The sequence below is a fragment of the Athene cunicularia genome (genome assembly GCF_003259725.1).
Source record: "Athene cunicularia isolate RWA chromosome 2 unlocalized genomic scaffold, athCun1 chr2_part1, whole genome shotgun sequence".
Taxonomy (NCBI): domain Eukaryota; kingdom Metazoa; phylum Chordata; class Aves; order Strigiformes; family Strigidae; genus Athene; species Athene cunicularia.
The window spans coordinates 111124949-111142111 of record NW_020799095.1 but is presented as its reverse complement, the minus strand read 5'-3'; the positions used below and the strand labels follow the sequence as shown (position 1 = coordinate 111142111).

The window sequence follows — 17163 nt, the reverse complement described above, 5'->3', positions numbered from 1 at the left end:
TGTCTTTTAAGCATGTGACAGACTTGTCAGCCTTTGCCTCAGATAAATTGCCCTTTTGACAGGCAGGAATTCTGCAGTGATGTCCTGTGAGACATCTGACCCTTGTAATCAGAGATAATATTTATGACTCATATTGGCAGCACTATCTGTTACCTGCAGTATAGCCTCAGCTGGTCTGCAGTAAAAGAGAAACTTCCTTTAGTAGCAGCATACAGATGATATTCATACAGAGCTATATGAATGTCTCATAATTAGCAATGTGGAATTGCAGGCTTCTGAGTGAACAGTGAGAGTCCTGCCTTAGGTAATTAGTTCTGTCTGCTTTCAGAGTTGATCCCCTTTCAACCTGGAGATGTACATGGGGGGAAAGAGTTTGGGCCTCTTGGTCTTTTATGACCTGGGATATGAAGCATTGGTAAGTATGGCGCTTACTGTACAGATGCGAAGCAATACTTCCCCAGGCACAAAAAGCAAGGTACCTTATACTCCTGCTGTGTTGCTGTCATAGAAGATGGAATTTTAAACCATCATTGGGTTTAAAGGGTAGCCATGGCTTGACTTTGGCATAATTCAGTTTAAATTCCAGGGTGTTAAAGAAAAATATATTAATATCTTTGATTAAATTTAGTTTTCAGTCCAGTTTATAAAGGAGGCATGGGAAATGAGATGTCAAAAACATGTGCATGAACTTAAATATTGGGATGTTGTAGAGGAAACTTATTGACTTTAAAGTGAAGTTGATAATGCCCCTTTAAACCCAAACCACCTAAATGTTGATTGTTATCTTTGTCCTATCCTGAATGCCATATTTCAGTGTTGAGTCTAAAGTTGGAAGGAATTGTATCATGAAACAATGGAACAGACTTGGATAACAGAGCAGGGATTCTGCACTTAATGACAGAAATGGATGATTAATATAGCAGTAGGATTATTTGTGGAGTGCTATGAAACCTATAATGCCTGTAATATAATTAAAAAAAGGAAAGGTCTGTAAACAGACATTCATTTCCTTTTACAGATGTAACATTATGAACATGTTCTGAACTAAATAAGGTACATCTCAAAACTTTGAAACGGCATGCAGTGAAAGTGTTGATCAACACAGACTTCGAAAGTACTCAGTGGTTGAGTTTATATTGAATAGGAGAACTTGCAATACTTACATGAAGTGAAGCAGCTGTAGTAATTGCATTGCCGCGTAAACACAATATAGAGCAGTGAGATAAATGGTATAACCAGCATAACATATTCATGGCTGGTTTTGGTGTTTTGTTAGTTAATGTAACAAAATATACATCTTCTGAATTAAATCTGGAAGCTTTTTCTACTTTGTGCTATTCTTACTTTCATTTTCGTAATCTCATTCTATTCCTTATTTTCATGTTTACCATATTCTGTCTGCTCTGGCAGCTGCTACAGAAATTTCCTTGTCAAATTTACAGCTATTTTTTTAATGATGTTACTGGTAATTCAGAATGGCTCTTGATCATACAATCTTCCATCCCATAATTTGAAGTATCTAGTTTATATGATAGCACAAATCTAATGCTGCAGGGCACAGTTCAAACAAATAATCTGGGTGAATTAGCCACTTTGTTACAGTTGCCTGACTACATAGTTAGCTGTCAAATTTTGTAACTGTTGTAACCTAACTTTTGAAGGAGAAGAGACTTATTCTAGCAGTGACCAGTTTTCATGCATCTCCCCCTTTAATCTTGGACTTTGTTGGCCATACTCAGCCAAATATTGTCTGGATATGCGAGACTAGGGAGAGCTCTCAAAATGCAGTATCTTTGACTGTTGTAAAGATGCTGGAGAGAGGCACTCTACATAGTTCCTGCTGAAGGGAGGGCTGCACAGCCTGCCTTTATTGGGCAGCAGTGAATCTACAGGAGAGCTTGGTGTTAAAATCACAAATTCTCTGAAACCTACCTTCATGCAATTCCTCTGTTCCTGAAGTACTCACTGAAATTTGTGGCAACCTTGGGAGTGGGTGAATTCTACCTTTTTTTTTTTTTTTTTTCTCTTTAAAGAGTAACCTAATACAAATTTGTCCTGCCTGTGTTTGTGTAGTTGTGTTCCCCCAGGACTGTTTGTTGAAATGTTGGGTGAAAGAAACAACACTTAGAAAAGAATTAGAAGAATAGAGATGATGGTGTTGTGATTGTACTTTGTGGCAGAAGTGTTTCAGTAGTTTCTTGTTATGCATGTTAATGTGCATTACTTAGATCTAAAGCAGGTATTCAGAAATTTCTTTTGCTCAAGTAAAACTATTGACTGCTGATAGCTAAGCTGGAAGAGGACACTTCAGTTACTGATTTTCCAGTGATGGTACTTAAACACATTGCTTTTTTTGCCTTCTATTGCACTTTTATTTCTGACAAGATGGTGTGTATGCATTTTGCATAGGAGTAAAGAGGGAGTAGACAGGAAGGAAGAAGATAATGGCTCAAATAACAGCCTAACAAAGTGTTATCTGTTCCATGCACGTAAAATACATGTACTACTTGTATATTTGTTTCCTTTATTATAAGGTTTTCAAGTTTGGGGTTAAGTGTTTTTGATTTACTGTTAGTAGCACGAGTTCTATCAAATGATTTACACGTTCTAACAGCTTTTAGGCTTCAGCAAACCTATTTTTAGTAATGGATTATCACCCTTTATAGTGCCTGATCATCTTCTCAGAAAGCTTGCTAGGGCATTAACATGATAGAAATAATGTTTGTTTGCAGTTCGGGGTTTGATAGTGCCCTTATCTGACTGCCCGGCACCCAACTGCTCATCACCACCTTTCTTGCCAAGATCTCCTTCTCCTTTGGTACTACTTAAATGACAACAGTTAAAATGAACTGAGGTAGTCTAAAAAGACCACTTTTGCTGATCTGGCTCATTTTGATTGTTGTAGTTTCCATTGTAGTTTAAACAGCAGCTCTGGGAGAGGAAGTCCCTGGCAAGGATGGCGGTGAGAAGGAGCTGGGAAGGGTAACATCTTCAGTTTATTTAAAACTAAAACAAAATAAATATCAGGTGTTCTGAAAGTAGGTGAATGGCTTAACAAATAAGGTTACCTTGTTTCAGGTAAGGAAGGTGATCTGTAGCATAAGACTGTTCATGCAACAGCAGGAGCATGTGTGCCTTTTTACACTGGATTCTCTTAGATAAATTGCATTTTGTTATGGCGCTCTCTGTTGCTCTTAGCATCATTGTATTGGCATTCTGCACTAGTTCTGAAAAATACTTCCAGTTAATCGAAATACAGGCAGTTCTTTTAAGTGAACTAGATTTGCCTCGTAAATACTGAAGAATACCACTAGCGGTTATTTTAGACCAAACTTAAAGCCTAAACTATTCAGGTATGTAGCAGTTTTGAGCAGACTTGTAACTGGGTAGCACTGTTAATTAAAATAAGAAAATACTACTACATAATTATTCTTTCTGACATTGACATATACTGATTTCTGGGTTAGATGCAATGATGACTGTAAAATCCTGACATTTTAATAATACCTGTAATTTCATTCTTTTTTTTTTTGCAGATCTTCTCTGGCTTTGAACAGCCATGCTACTCTGTTGCCAAAAATCAAGTAAAGCAAATGTGCACATTTATTCTCCCCTTGAATTTGAAGGTGTTAGCTTTGTGTAGTGCCTGAAGGTAATTCTTTCTTTCCTTGAAGTTAAAAAGTTTGAAAGTTTGAGACTGCTCAAGCATGTGTGGCAGATGCTGTCATAAATATTTTTGGTCTTGATAATATTTGTTTATTTTTATGTTTTAAATAGTTAGTGTTAAGGTATGGAGGCGTAAATGTTTGATTAAAATTTCACTGTATGAGGTTTCCAGACAGATTATCTCTTAAATATCGCTTCAGTTTGGAAAGAGTAGTTTTCATATAAATGTGATACTACACAAGCATTTTACTCAGGTTAGCTGGAAAATAACTTTTGCTCCATGGTTTTTGCTTTAAGCGTTGTATTATTTAACATTTATTTTTAATTCTACCTGGACCACAGTCACAAATATACTGTTTGTGAAAATAAGTCTTTTTGTATGTAAGACAGATTAATTCTGAAACCTAGGCCAAAGAATTTAGTAATAAATTATTTCTAGTGACTTCTTGGTGTTCTGCAGTTTTTGTCTATCTAATAACTTTGTTAGTATTCTTCTTTTTCCAATATAAATTGGAATTGATGCCACTGAGTACAGTAGAGTTCAAGTGTAAGGACAATAAGACTCAGTTCAGATCAAATTATTTAACTGGGTCTTTTTTATTTGATATGGCTCTGTTTCTGAAGCCTTGTTATTAAAATGCATGTTTTAACTACTTTATGTACTATAATTAATGCTTGAAAAGTGTGTAAAAAGCCACTGTCTTGAAAGAAAGCTCTTTTGACTTTGTGGAATTATTAGACTGGTAAAATCTCTCCCACCCTCCCCAATTTAATGGTAGTTTTGTTATTTTTTTTCTCTGTGGTTTGTCACTTGTTCTTGGTGTAGGCAAAGAAATAAATGCAAATTCAGACACATTTTGGAAGAGTACAATTAGCAGTATAGACCTTGTGTGTGTCCTGTTCATATTTCAAGGAAAGAGGGACTTCTTCTGTTTCCTGTTAATTTAATCCAAAAAGTCTTTTTTATAATGATATAAGAATATTGCTTAGTGACTAAAACTTTTACAGCTTAACTTTTCGTAACTCCTTCCACATTAAAAAAAAAAAAAAAAAGTCAGGTCATTAGTGACTGTAGTGTTACTTTTACTTCTGCAGCAGCTTTGTTAGTGTTGAGGAAATTATTCATAAACTTCTGAGGTCCTGTGGAGAACAGAAAAAGTCTCAGAACTATGGAGTATTTCAGTGATAAAATCTCAGATTAAATCTCAGTGTTTTACAAAGCAGTTCAATGTTTTTAATGTTATGTACACTGGAAAAGCACATGCTTATAGTCACTCCTCCAGATGCTTGTAGGGCACAGGACTGAAAATGGGTCCAGTGTGTTGGACTGCACTTTCCTGATTACTCCTTATTTGCTGTTAGGGGTGAAGAAAGTAGCTAGTGCTGAAAACAGAGGAAAGTATTTTTTTAAAACTATTACTTAAGTATGGAGAGATACAAAAAGAAAACCTACATTATCTTAGCTATTTTCTTACGTTTTGCTAATGCTTCCATATGTCTCACTGAAAAAAACTATGGATAGGGGTAGTAGTGAGTAGATAGACTTTGCAGGTGTAAGTTGAGGAGTGGATGCTTACAGCATAGATCATGCTGCTGTTTGTAAAATCTAGAAAAGATATCTGGAAATAACTGTATCTGAGGCTTCAAAACTGCATTTCATGGTTGAGAAAAGCCAGGTAATGATCTAAGATGGTGGCCTCTGCAGCTGAAGTAATCTTTTTTTTTTTTCTTCAGTTCTCAGTATATATTTTCATGTCCTTCTAACCATCTGCATAGCCAGAGGTTTATCTTGCCCATGTTGCTAGTCAGAGGAGTATCTGTATGTTTATTAATGGTTAAAGAACTGTGGAATGTGAGAGCTGATGTATTCACCCACTGTGTATCTAAAAGTATTTTTTCAAAAGCATGTATTTGTCTTTCGTGTGAAACTAACACTTTATTTATTTTTTCTTTCAGTTTCTAAATGATTTTAGCGGTGGAAGTTACAAACTTCAGAGACCTAAACAAATCATCATGAAGCTATATGTATTTCTGGTCAACACTGGAACTACCCTTACCTTTGATACAGAACTTGCTGTACAAAAGTAAGAAAATAATTCTGTATTATTTGGTTTTTAAACTTTAAAAAGGTGTAAGTACTTTTGTATATAGAGTTCTGGAGAGGTGATTAAACTTAAAAACTCAGTTGTTTTTTAGTATGTCCATGAAGTCACTCTCTAGGTTTTAATGTATTTGAGGGAGCTTTTTTTTTTTTTTTAAATCTGGATTAGTGTTTTCAGTGCCTTGCAGGTGACTGTGTGTGTTTTGAGGTCCTGTGAAAGAGTGGAGAGGTTATTTACCTTCTGGGGCACTGAGAGAGGGTGACCTCCTTTTAGCTGAGTCTGGTGTTATGTTTGCTCTTTGGAAACACTGTCAGAATGATTCCTGATCTCCTGAGATCTTTTATTGGATGATGTTTTTATTTAGGATTACTCTGTAAAAGGTTTGTGTTGTACTGACTGGCATCATAGGAAGAAATTCTGCAGATTGTTCTTTCTCCTGTCAGTATGTACTCAGCCTGAAGAGAATGTGTGCTCTGTGGTATTTTTATACTGAATGTTAAAGAACTGGCATAGAGGTTTTTGTCTTGTGTCCAGGATGGGTAAAAGTTGGTTCTGTCCTATGTTGTAAGGCTTCAAAATGCTTTGCAGGATTTTATATGTAAAACATGAACTTCTGAATGCCCACCTGCCCTGAAACATGGACGGTCTTACAGTTAAGTCCCAATAGCTTTGCTGTTTGTATTTTTTTCTTTGCACATTAAAAGCATCTTGCAAATGTAAAGAAGCTTTTAGTAAGGTCTAGATATTCTGGATTGTATTGTATCCTTTTTGCTTATTCTCATGTGGGACTGATCTAATAAGTAAATTGTGTATAATATCATGATAGGCCATGTACCTTGGAGCTAGGAAGAACCAGGCTATCTGCTCTCTCCATATTTTATCAGTGATGAATGAGTTGCAAGTAATTGTGCCGAAAGACTTCTACCATGGATTTGGTGCTCACATCCATTGTTTCCTTTCCTCTGAATTCCTGTCTGTAATTTTCATGACTCAAATTTGGATTTTAAAACTTCTTTGGGATGGAAGAGCCCTAAGACTGTCTACACTGAGTGTTTTTATATGCTCTTCTGCAAAGCTCCACTGACACTCAGGGTTTTATTGAAGATGAAATAGTGTTTCATCTTGGCCATTCTGGACCTTCTGGGTCACCTGCAGATTTGTCAGCAGCCCTGTATGCTGTTTGGTACATTGAGACATTTTGTTCCTAAATCATGCTGAGTGAGATACAGCATCTGAATTGCTAGACCAGGCACCTAATAGTCTGGTATAGGCTGACTTTTTGCTCGGTTGGATAGTTTTTTGAGAAATAAGCTTTCCAATGGCTGAACCACACAAAATCCAAGACTTTTCAGTTTAACAGTTTAACTTCTTATTTTGTGTATCTGTGTATTATAGACTTGCTCTTTACAGCAAGAATAACTTCCTTGGGTTCTTTGCCTGTCATCTTGTACATGGACAGGCCAAGCTATCTTCCCAAAGACCATGGAGAATGATTACTGAAATGCAGCTAGTAAGTGCAAGCTTGTGCTCATGAGATGTTTATAGTGAATAGGTAACTGATCTTTATTTTTCAAGTATTGTGTGGCCAGTAACATTGTTATGCTTCCTGCCAGTTACATCAAAACCGTTGATACTGACTTGATACTCTGAACCTTTTTTAATACCTCTGCACAGGCACTACCCCAGTGTGTTATAGTTTGGGTCAGTTACTGCATCATACTAGTAAATTCTTGTTTAGTTTGCTGTTTGCCTGTGTCTTCAAGATGAAGTCTAGAACTGGCTAAAATAAGCAGTAATGTAAAGATGTCATCACCCCGATTTAAAGGTATGATGACAGTGAATGAAAACAGGGGTGGTTTATTGATAAATTGTTTCTGCATTAAAAGTGTCTGTTACGCTTATATGAATATGTTGCATATATATGGATTAATTTCCTGATGTTAAGTGTGATATTGCATGTCATGTACAGTAAATCATAGTTGATAGGTAAAACTGTGTTTACGCATAATGAAGCATTAATAGTCTTGTTGTTGTCTTCTAGGGTTTCAGTAAGTTAGCTGTTTATTCATAAAGTTTGTGCTCAAAGAACACAATATGACACTCACACTTTTTATCCTAAATGCTTGATGTGACTTAATCCAGAATTTCAGCATTCTATCAGATCTTCTTGGAAGAAGATTGCTGATTTGCCAGTAATGCAGAGGCTGTCTTTTAGCTGTTAGCTTATTAGGATATCCAAAATGCAACACATTACAGCACTTAGAAACCTTTGAAATATGTCATTGTGCATTCTGTATTTTTATTCTAAAAAAGTAATAGTTCTTTGAGAAAAGTTCTCTTTTGACATGGACAAGTCATCTGTCTATTATAGGAATATATAAAATTAGAGACACAAATATGCTAATAGTGTCATCTTTCCAATTTTTTTCTAGTGTGGCTGATCTGAAACATGCAATTCAAACAAAATATAAGATTGCCATTCAGCACCAAGTCCTGGTTGTCAATGGAGGAGAGTGCATGGCACCAGACAGAAGAGTGTGTAGTTACAGTGCTGGAACAGTAAGTGCATGCTGCATTCTTAGTCTGAACTGTTGTTTATAGGGGAAGAAAAGATGTGTTACTAAGGAGCTTTTAAGTAATTTTTCTGTAGTATACTGTTTTCTGGACTTCCTTAGTTTGAGAAAAAGATGTTTATGTATTCATCTTATACAAGTAGATGTTAACATGTTCTTAAGACCTCTAACCCACATGATGAGATAGATAAGTGATGATTGAACAACAGTGTGTTGCCTTTACTCAGTGTTTGGTTTAATTTTCTTTTTGAGTGTAGGATACCAACCCAATTTTTTTATTCAACAAAGAAATGATCTTGTGTGAACGTCCACCAGCTATCCCCAAAACCACGTTTTCAGCAGAGAATGAGATGGAATTGAAAGTAGAAGAATCTCTCATGATGCCTGCGGTGTTTCATACGGTAGCATCACGGACACAACTTGCTGTGGTAAGTAAATTCTTATTGTATTTGTACACCAAAGGAAAATAACTTTTTTTATGTGTCATAGGGGAAGCTTGATTATAAGTTGTTATGAAATACTTTGTTCAAAAGACAGTAAGAATGACATTAATGATGATGTATTCTTCAGAGTCTTTGTCCTGAAGTTTCAAGGTAGGTATTGAAATGTGCTTGCTTCTTTAGCATGTTCAAAGCCTCTTTCAAAAGCATATTGTAATACAGCTTTATGGATATGTATGTTCACAGCATTTGCAAAATAAAAGCAGTCTGGTTGTTTTGGACCCATGCCTTAATGCTCTGCCTTATTTTCAGTGTCTTCAGTCTGCCTGAACCTGAAAACAGAAGTTACTTTGTAAGCATTGTTAACAGTAGTAGAAAATTAGCAGTGTAAATTTAAAAGCACCTTGCCAACCTTCTGTTTCATCTTACATGTCTAAACAATTGGTGAGGAAATAATAAAACTAAGCTTCTTTTTCTAAAATTCAAGTCTTTGAGTGCTGGCTTTTACTTGCATAGAAAGCAGACCTGTCAGCAATCCAATTTTACTACTTTATTATTTTGATAGGAGGAACTAGTACCCTGAAACGTGGTCAGTAAGATACCAAGTGTGCATACATGGCTGTGTGGTCAAGAGAGTGACACAATGCATTTAGTAGCTGGACTGATTTCTTCATGTTAGGAAATACCTCCCTCATTTTTCTTTTTCAAATTTTACATTTAAATGTGTTAAATAATTTTCATGTCTCAAGATTATTTAAACTTCCAACAGCTGGGAATAGTTGTGTGTAGCACTTAGCACAAAATTGATAGTAATATATGCTTTTTTCATGTTGTCTTGTTATAAAAGTTTCTTAGTTTGTGACAATTTTAATGTTGACCAAAAGAATATTTAGCAATTGAAGTGGCTGTTTATTAATACTGTACAGCTAAATTCGAGAAAAGTGATGTCTAATAGAAAGTACAAGGTGTTTTTTTTGTTTTCCCCATTGGCCTCCTGACCTGTCAGGAGTGGGGGAAGTTAGCCTGAATAATCTGACTGTGACATACTGTCTGATTTAAGGCTCTACCACTGTTGACAATTAATTATGACTTAGTAAATAGGGTTTTAGTTATTAGGGATCTTTGAACTGTATGACTGTCATATGGAAAAGAATGGATATCTGTGAATTCAGCTAGGAGTGGGAGGTTTTAATTCGTGCTCCTTGAAGAGTGTAAGGATTCCGGTTTTAGCAGCTGAAACTGAAAGTGCTTTAAAAGCATTCTTTGTGAGATGTTAAGAGGATGTTGGAATAATCAGCAAGACTGATACCTGTTAGATGCTTAACGTTGATTTGGTATGAAAGGGTGACTGTAGTAATTAGTACTAGTAGTATTCATGTTTGTGTTTTGCTTAGGGTAATGGAAGTGAGAGGTGGTGGTACCCAGTCTCACTTTTCTCACTGTTGATATTTTATCATCTTCATTCCATCCCTGGTTTTGTGGTCTTAAAGAGTCTCGATTTTGATTTTGGTCTAGTGAAGTTAATATACACTGATAAAACATATTTAATTACTTGGGAGTGAACTTTTTATATACCAGGAGTTTTAAAAAAAAAAAAAAAAATCCTACTTAAAGTTTAAAAGAATTGTTAGTGCTACCTTCTCTTCCCCCTTGATTTTGAAAGGTGTGTTAATATGCAGAGCAAGTAAATTTATTGTAGCGTTTCTGTTTTTAAATGAATTATTCGGATCTTTACTGACTCATTCTGGTGGCAAGCCTTCTGTAAGGGAAGCCCGTATTTCAGAAATACTATATGTAGAGTACAGCTTTTATTGGCCAACTGGAGCTATAATACTCAGCTAGACTGAAAAGTTTGGAGAGAGTGATCCTGAGGTGATTTGCAAGAAGTAAATAAAGCTTGCCATACTTGATGGCACCTATTAATATTATTATGGGATGGGGGGAGGAATTTAGTATTTAAAGGTCTTTAAACATGGATCTAAGTAGAATGGAGGTTTTATTTTTAGCCTGCAGATTTATCTTGAAAAAGATTATTCTCTGTCCCTTCTTCCAGTTCTTTCCTCCTTGTAAAAGTGCTGTAATAATAGAATATTTTGTGAAAAACATAGACATTTTAATAAAAATTAAACATGTAGGGATTACTCCTAAATCTGATACACCTTTACAGCCACAGTTAATTTTATCCAAGATTTTAAATCTTTAAAAACCAAACGTTCTGTTTCAGTCTGAAAATGCATTGGATACTACTCTGGGAGCTCAGGGGAACAACAAAACCATCATGTGTGGTGGAAGATTAGTAAATAGGCTGTCGTGACTTCGGATGTACCAAGGTGTGAAAACTGTATAAAGGAGCTTTGCGGTATTGTATAAAGCAATGTTTTGTCATGCCTGATTGAAGCATATTGAGTAGTAATTCAGAAGAAACTGAGGAAGGACTAGGAATGTGGTTAGAACATAAATCTTTTTCAAGGTTCACCATGAGTCTCTTGGGTGGGAGAAAGAGGGAACGTGAGATATTAATCCTTCTCAAAATTGATTAAGATCTCAGGAGAAATAGAAAGGCTTTGAACCTCTGTAGTTACAAGATTGATGCATCCAAAGCCACGCTGAGAATACTATACGAGAAAATTCCTGCATATGGCCATGAAAAAGCTGCCTTATATTGATCAAAACTTTTTGTCTCTTTATTAGAGAGACAGTAACCTGCTTTACCAGAAAAGCAGAGTGGCAGTACTTAATGGGGAGTTTTTGCCTGTTGTAATTATTTAGGGTTATTACATTAATTGAGTAATTAATTCAAATAGTTAATGTTACTATTAATACATGTACTCATACATGATAAAAATGTTTTGTACTAGGAAAATAAAAGTTAAAATCTAAATCATTACTCATGATAGAAAGTCTTGTCTATTCTTGTCAACAGTAAGTGATGTGTAACTACAAAAAATAGGGGAGAATATTTGATAGCTACCAGTTTCTGTTTAATTTGGTATCTATTCTGCCCAGAGGATATACAGTATGATTTTTAAAATCAGACTTAATATCAAACAGCAAAAATTGCTTAGAAGATGCCAGCTAATTTACTGGGCAAGAAGTCTTGGTTATCACTTGTACTTCATGCCCTATGTCTACTTTAGTAGTAGACAAACTCGTGTAGAAGACTGTGTGTATTTCAGGATGGGGAGGCTTCTTTCTGTCTTGTTTCTCACCCAAAAGCTGTTGAAATTAATCAAGTTTTTTGGCATCTCTGAGTAGAACTGTATACTACTTGGCACCTATGCCGTAGAACTGTACGAAAGGTGGGTTTTTTTACCTTACTTTATCTTGAACCTTACTTGTGGAGAAAGGTGGACAGATATGTCCCATCTATATTTTTCTGATCTAACTTTGTATACACTGATAGATGGTCTTCAACGTTTTTTTCACAATAACAAGTATTATTATTAATCCATGCTTTTATTTCCTCTCCATTGTTTCTTGCCTAAAATTGACCATTATTGATTTAAATTCTACTTTAGCTTCCTGCATTCTCTTTTTTGCCATAATCTTCAGATATTCTCAGTTGTTATTCAGTTATAAATAAAATGTCATCTTTTAGTTCAAAGTGGAGGCCCGGACATTCTTAAAGCCTTTTGTCCATATATGTATTGGGTATAGGTATATGTAAAATCATCTATTTTTTTTTTTCCCAATTGAAACTAATTTTAATAGCTTATATGTAGCCTTTTTAGATTTCAGTGCCTCCTAACCAAAAACCATTCCTGTGGGAAACTTAATATCTCCTGTTTGGTTTTCAACAGTACTATGATTATTATATCAAGATACCTCAATTTATGCTTTATTTTTGGTTTCATGATTTTAACATCTATGCAGATTGTCTTAACTTACTGTTGATTACCTGAGATCTCCTTATGTAGAATTCAGCGTATAAAGATTAGAAGCTTTAAAGAAGCTATGTCTGTTAACTTGTTTCGTTACCAATTAAACTGAAATTCTTGGCATAGGTTTTGTTGTATGTGGCACAATATCTTTTTTTTTCTAAACTTTTTCTATCAGATCCTTTTTGGTCAGTGTTTGTTGCATCTGCTGTCTGTCTCCTTAAATCTGTTAAAGCAACTTTCTAAGCCTGTTTTCATTTTATGTCTTCAGTATCCTGGTTTCTCTTTGACTAAAAATCTACCTTTGAGATGTCTGTGCCTGAAGAGTTATAGCTTGCCTTTTTACAATCAGCCTGGTTTCCCACCTCTCTTCAGTAGTTTTGGCCTTGAGTTTAAGTATGTGGACAGTGTTTGCAAAAAGTTACGTACACACCAGTTTAGAAGACAAGCTCTTCTTGATACAGTGCATTGTACAATAAACTGCATTGTGTGAATCTTGTGTAGTATTCTGGTCTTTTAATACGACTGCTTAAAATAATTTCTGGTAGTTTAGCCTTCAGGAAAGGATTTTTTATTTTTTTTTTTTTATCTAACTGAAGTTCCTGGGTCATTTGTCCCAGAAGGAGGTTATTGGAAACTTGGACTTTTTATTAGTGGGTATATTTCACATTTCATGTGATAATATCATCAAACTGTCAATTCCGGTCAGTTTTTCTTTCAGAAATGGGAGTGAGGATGAGAAAATGTGGTTATTTCATTTGATTGCCTAAATGCCTAAAGCCATGGCTATACTTGCAGTACCTAGATCATTCTTGGTTTAGTTTCAAACACTTCATAATACATAAGCCAAGAAGTTTAGTCATGCTTCCTGAAAGCTACATATCTACTATTTAGAGAAATGCTCTTTCACTTCTACTAGAAAGCTGCTCTGATACCCTCTGGAAAAGACTTTAAAATTGTAATGTTCTTTAAGGTGTTGTAATGTTTAACAATTGTGTTAATGCTATTCATTGTTTTTGACTAAATTATTAGTCTAATAGCCAGACACACTTCTACCTCTTCCACAGGAGTCCAGACTTCTTTGTAACTTGGATTAGCCATCAACCTTATTTTCTGAAGTAATTGAGCTGGGTGGTGTTAAAATGGAGTAGGCTTTAGTTTACCCTAAGGTATACTAAAAGATATAAGCATTTGTTTTGGTTGGCCTTTGTAACTGGAACTGTTAGATCAAGCTTTTAGAAAATTCACCAGGAGAACACAACTTGGGTGGCTTGGAAACTAGTTGAAGTTACTTAATTTGTACCATGGTTTGATTCCCTGGCTGTGGTGTCAGCTTCTCAGTAATTTTTTTTTTTTTGACAGTAAATTCTGTCATCTGACTTGTCCAAACCTGCTTTTAATGTCAGAGCAAAGAGCTAGTGAAAACAGTACTGGAGAAAAAGGCCTTAAGCTATGATTTACAGAATAACTTATGCTGATGAAATAAATACTTTTTGAGTATGTAATGTCGTGAACTGTGTGGATAAATGTCCAAAAGATGCAGTCAGTGAAAATGACCAATATTAAAATAGAATGCAATAATCAGCTGTCTAATGAAAAGAGAGAAATTGTCATGAAATATCAAAGTCTCCCTTACAGTGAAGTTAACTGTTCCAATTACAGGTTTTAAAATCTGAAATCGTGAACTGGTTAATCTAGTAGCTTTACTGATGTTTCAGTTGGAGGTGTATGAATTAGAGATAATGGTCTTGGTTACTAATTTTTGGTAAGCAAGATAATAGTTACCTTTTGTGGAAGTGTTTATCTGCAGTTGTAGTGTATAGGTGTGTGTAATTTCACTTTCAGGGATCTTTGGCTTGATTTTTAGGGTGACTGAAGCCTCTAGGGAATCCTTTTTACAGGATTTCAGACACATGGCAATAGAGGACTTTGACTTGTTTCCTTTTACCACAGGGTTGTAGAGAATGGAAAGAACCCTGCATTGCCTGAGAACTTTTGTTCTTTAGAGGTAAGTCTAAAGACCACTTAAGGCAAACAGACCTTCCCTGGATTTTTTTTTAATTCAGATGAGCAGAATTATGACAGTAGGATGCAAAGACAAAGTCTTAATGGGAAACACTTTCCATTTTAGATAAAACATACTTTGCTGCTTCTACCAATTTTGGTTGAAATATGTAGTAACTGGAAGTAATTACAATTAGAAGAATCACCTAAACGGTTAATTACAATGACTGAAGAAAATAATTTGTGTAAGCATTCTGTTAAAGCACCCAGCCAAAGATAAAAATCACAGGTGGGCCTGTGAATTTCTTGACAAATTATGAAGTGAAGATGCCTTTAGTAACTCTTCAATATAACAACAAATTGAGAGTTAGCCTGGGTTGGTTTACTGATAGTGGTGCTTCTTGAGGTTCACATTCCAGTGGTACGGTGAAGCTGTCAGTGTTCTAGGCGTGGTGGTGTAGATGAGTAAGATGGACATAGCTCTACAAGGCAACTGAAATTAATTTTTGTGCTCTGTGAACCATTGGGTGTCTGCCAATTACCCTTCAGTGGATCTGTGAAAAATCAATGACAAAAGCAAGCCTGTTGTTAGGCAGGTTTCAATTTCAGTGCTGGATCTGGCAACTTTACTGAGAAGTGTTAAAACATATGTTGGATTGCAGGCCTTTATTTATATGCCTGACAGAATTTAGTTTTTAGACTTCATTCATTTAGCAGATTGCTGCTTAATTCTTTTCTGCATACAGGCATACCAGTTATGTGAAATAGATCAGTCTTGATCCTTCTAAAGTAGCCTGAGGATGTCTACCCAGAAATGTAGTCTATGGAGATGACAGGAAGAACAAGCCAAATCACTTGAAGATGTATTTCAGTGGTGACAGAAAGATGAGAAAGATGTATTTGTATAGCTAGTTTTTAATTAACTACTTTTAAGCTACATAAATACTCCAAAGGAAGCGAACAGCTTCACCACTTCATTTTCTTGCTGCACACCCTTGTATTTGGAAATGTTGTAATGATGCATTTTAGAAATGTTGTAGTCAATCCTGTGATTGACTGAAGTGGTGTTTCCTTTTTGACCCCTCCATGCAGCATTAAAAAAATAAAATAATGCTTTAACATAGTGTTCTTGCTCCCTGCACTGATATCTGCTTAGTTACTCCATGTTGTTTGAAGTTTGTTATAGCCATCTACTTGGACCCCTGAATCTAGAGTAGTATTTTTTTATTATTTGAATATAATAAGCTTTTTCATGATACTGCCTAAGGAATCAGCATCAAAAGCAGTACTGGGTTCTTGTGGACTCTTGATTCCATTTGGGTTCATCCATGCAGATGGAATTTTACTGCTTGCCCCACCACCCAGAGAGAATTTCTTTGACACTTGGAATACACATGTAAAAATAATTTGGGGAGAATGATAATAAGGAATGCTGTTGCAATGTCTTGCCTGTGTGCCCTGAAACAATCATGTGTCTCTTCAGTTGTACAATTTGACTTGTTGTGTATTAACTTACAGGTAGGTAGCTTTGAAAATATGTTACTTGAAACAAACTTAGTCATGTTTTCAGGCTAATAAATTTTGAGCCTCATGTTAGTTTAGTTTGAACTCTAAATAGTTTGGAAAAAAATCTTTTGTCTCTCAGTATTGTATTTATGATTGCTTTTATAAGGGGATTTTTTGGCTTAATGTTCATGTCTCCTGTGTGTACAACAAGGAGCTGCAGCTCATCTGACAGTGAATGCCTGTTTGAATACTTAGATGGCATTGGGGTATTTTTATTTTCCTGTAACAGTTTCTTTGGGCATGTGTCTTATGTAGCATATCCTGACACTTAGAAGAATTCCCTTCTGTTACATGGTTTCTAAAAAAATTTTAAAAAAAAAAAAAAAAAAAAAAAAAAAATTTTGCTGCTCTGGGAAATACTGTTGTTTACTCTCACTTTTCTAGGAGTCAGCAGCCTGCTGGGACACAAGCTCTGATTTGGTTAAATTTAGGTAAATCAACACAGGTTAGACTCCTAGATACAAAGTGTCAGTGCTGGTCATCAGTAGCATAACAAGTGATCTCAATTGTAATGATTTTTTTTTCCCCCCCTACTGAAATCTGGTAACTTGTGACTTCTGTTTTGTGTTTGAAAGTGTTTTGCTGAGGAAGCAACCTTGTTAAAACTAAAATCTTAAATTGATGACACCTAGGTTCATGATGTGTAATAAAGCTTCATAGGACAACACAAAACTTGTAACTCACTTCCATTGTGAATGCAATAAATACATACGGCTACAAAAGGAAACACTGGTCAACAGTTAAGAGTGTGTCTCGGGGCAGAAAGTCTGGTCATATCAAGCCTATTGTATACATTTCCTTATTAGACATTTGAGCTGTGCCATGCTAAGTGAGTTTGTTCAAATGAAAATAGAAGTGGCAAAAGCCTCTACACAGCGGTTTTAAATAAATATTTTTGTTTGAAGGTAGTACAAGTCCAGTCCCTGGTAAACTG

At 35.5% G+C, this 17163-nt stretch overlaps 1 protein-coding gene across 5 annotated transcripts in view; it reads left to right on the top strand.

Annotated features, from left to right (window-relative positions):
- Positions 1-329: 329 nt before the first annotated feature.
- The window catches only part of RB1CC1 (RB1 inducible coiled-coil 1), a 67497-nt gene continuing 50663 nt past the window's right edge, over positions 330-17163 (top strand). For 2 of the 5 annotated variants that reach the window (XM_026841823.1, XM_026841821.1), the window contains exons 1-5: positions 330-415; positions 3537-3652; positions 5623-5750; positions 8201-8327; positions 8599-8769. In XM_026841823.1, the coding sequence (XP_026697624.1) occupies positions 5680-5750; positions 8201-8327; positions 8599-8769 (369 nt within the window). In that variant the 5' untranslated portion in view covers positions 330-415; positions 3537-3652; positions 5623-5679. Of the gene's footprint in view, positions 416-2301; positions 2332-3536; positions 3653-5622; positions 5751-8200; positions 8328-8593; positions 8770-14612; positions 14668-17163 lie in introns of those variants that run through there. The other 3 variants (XM_026841822.1, XM_026841824.1, XM_026841825.1) reach the window with 3 other exon arrangements.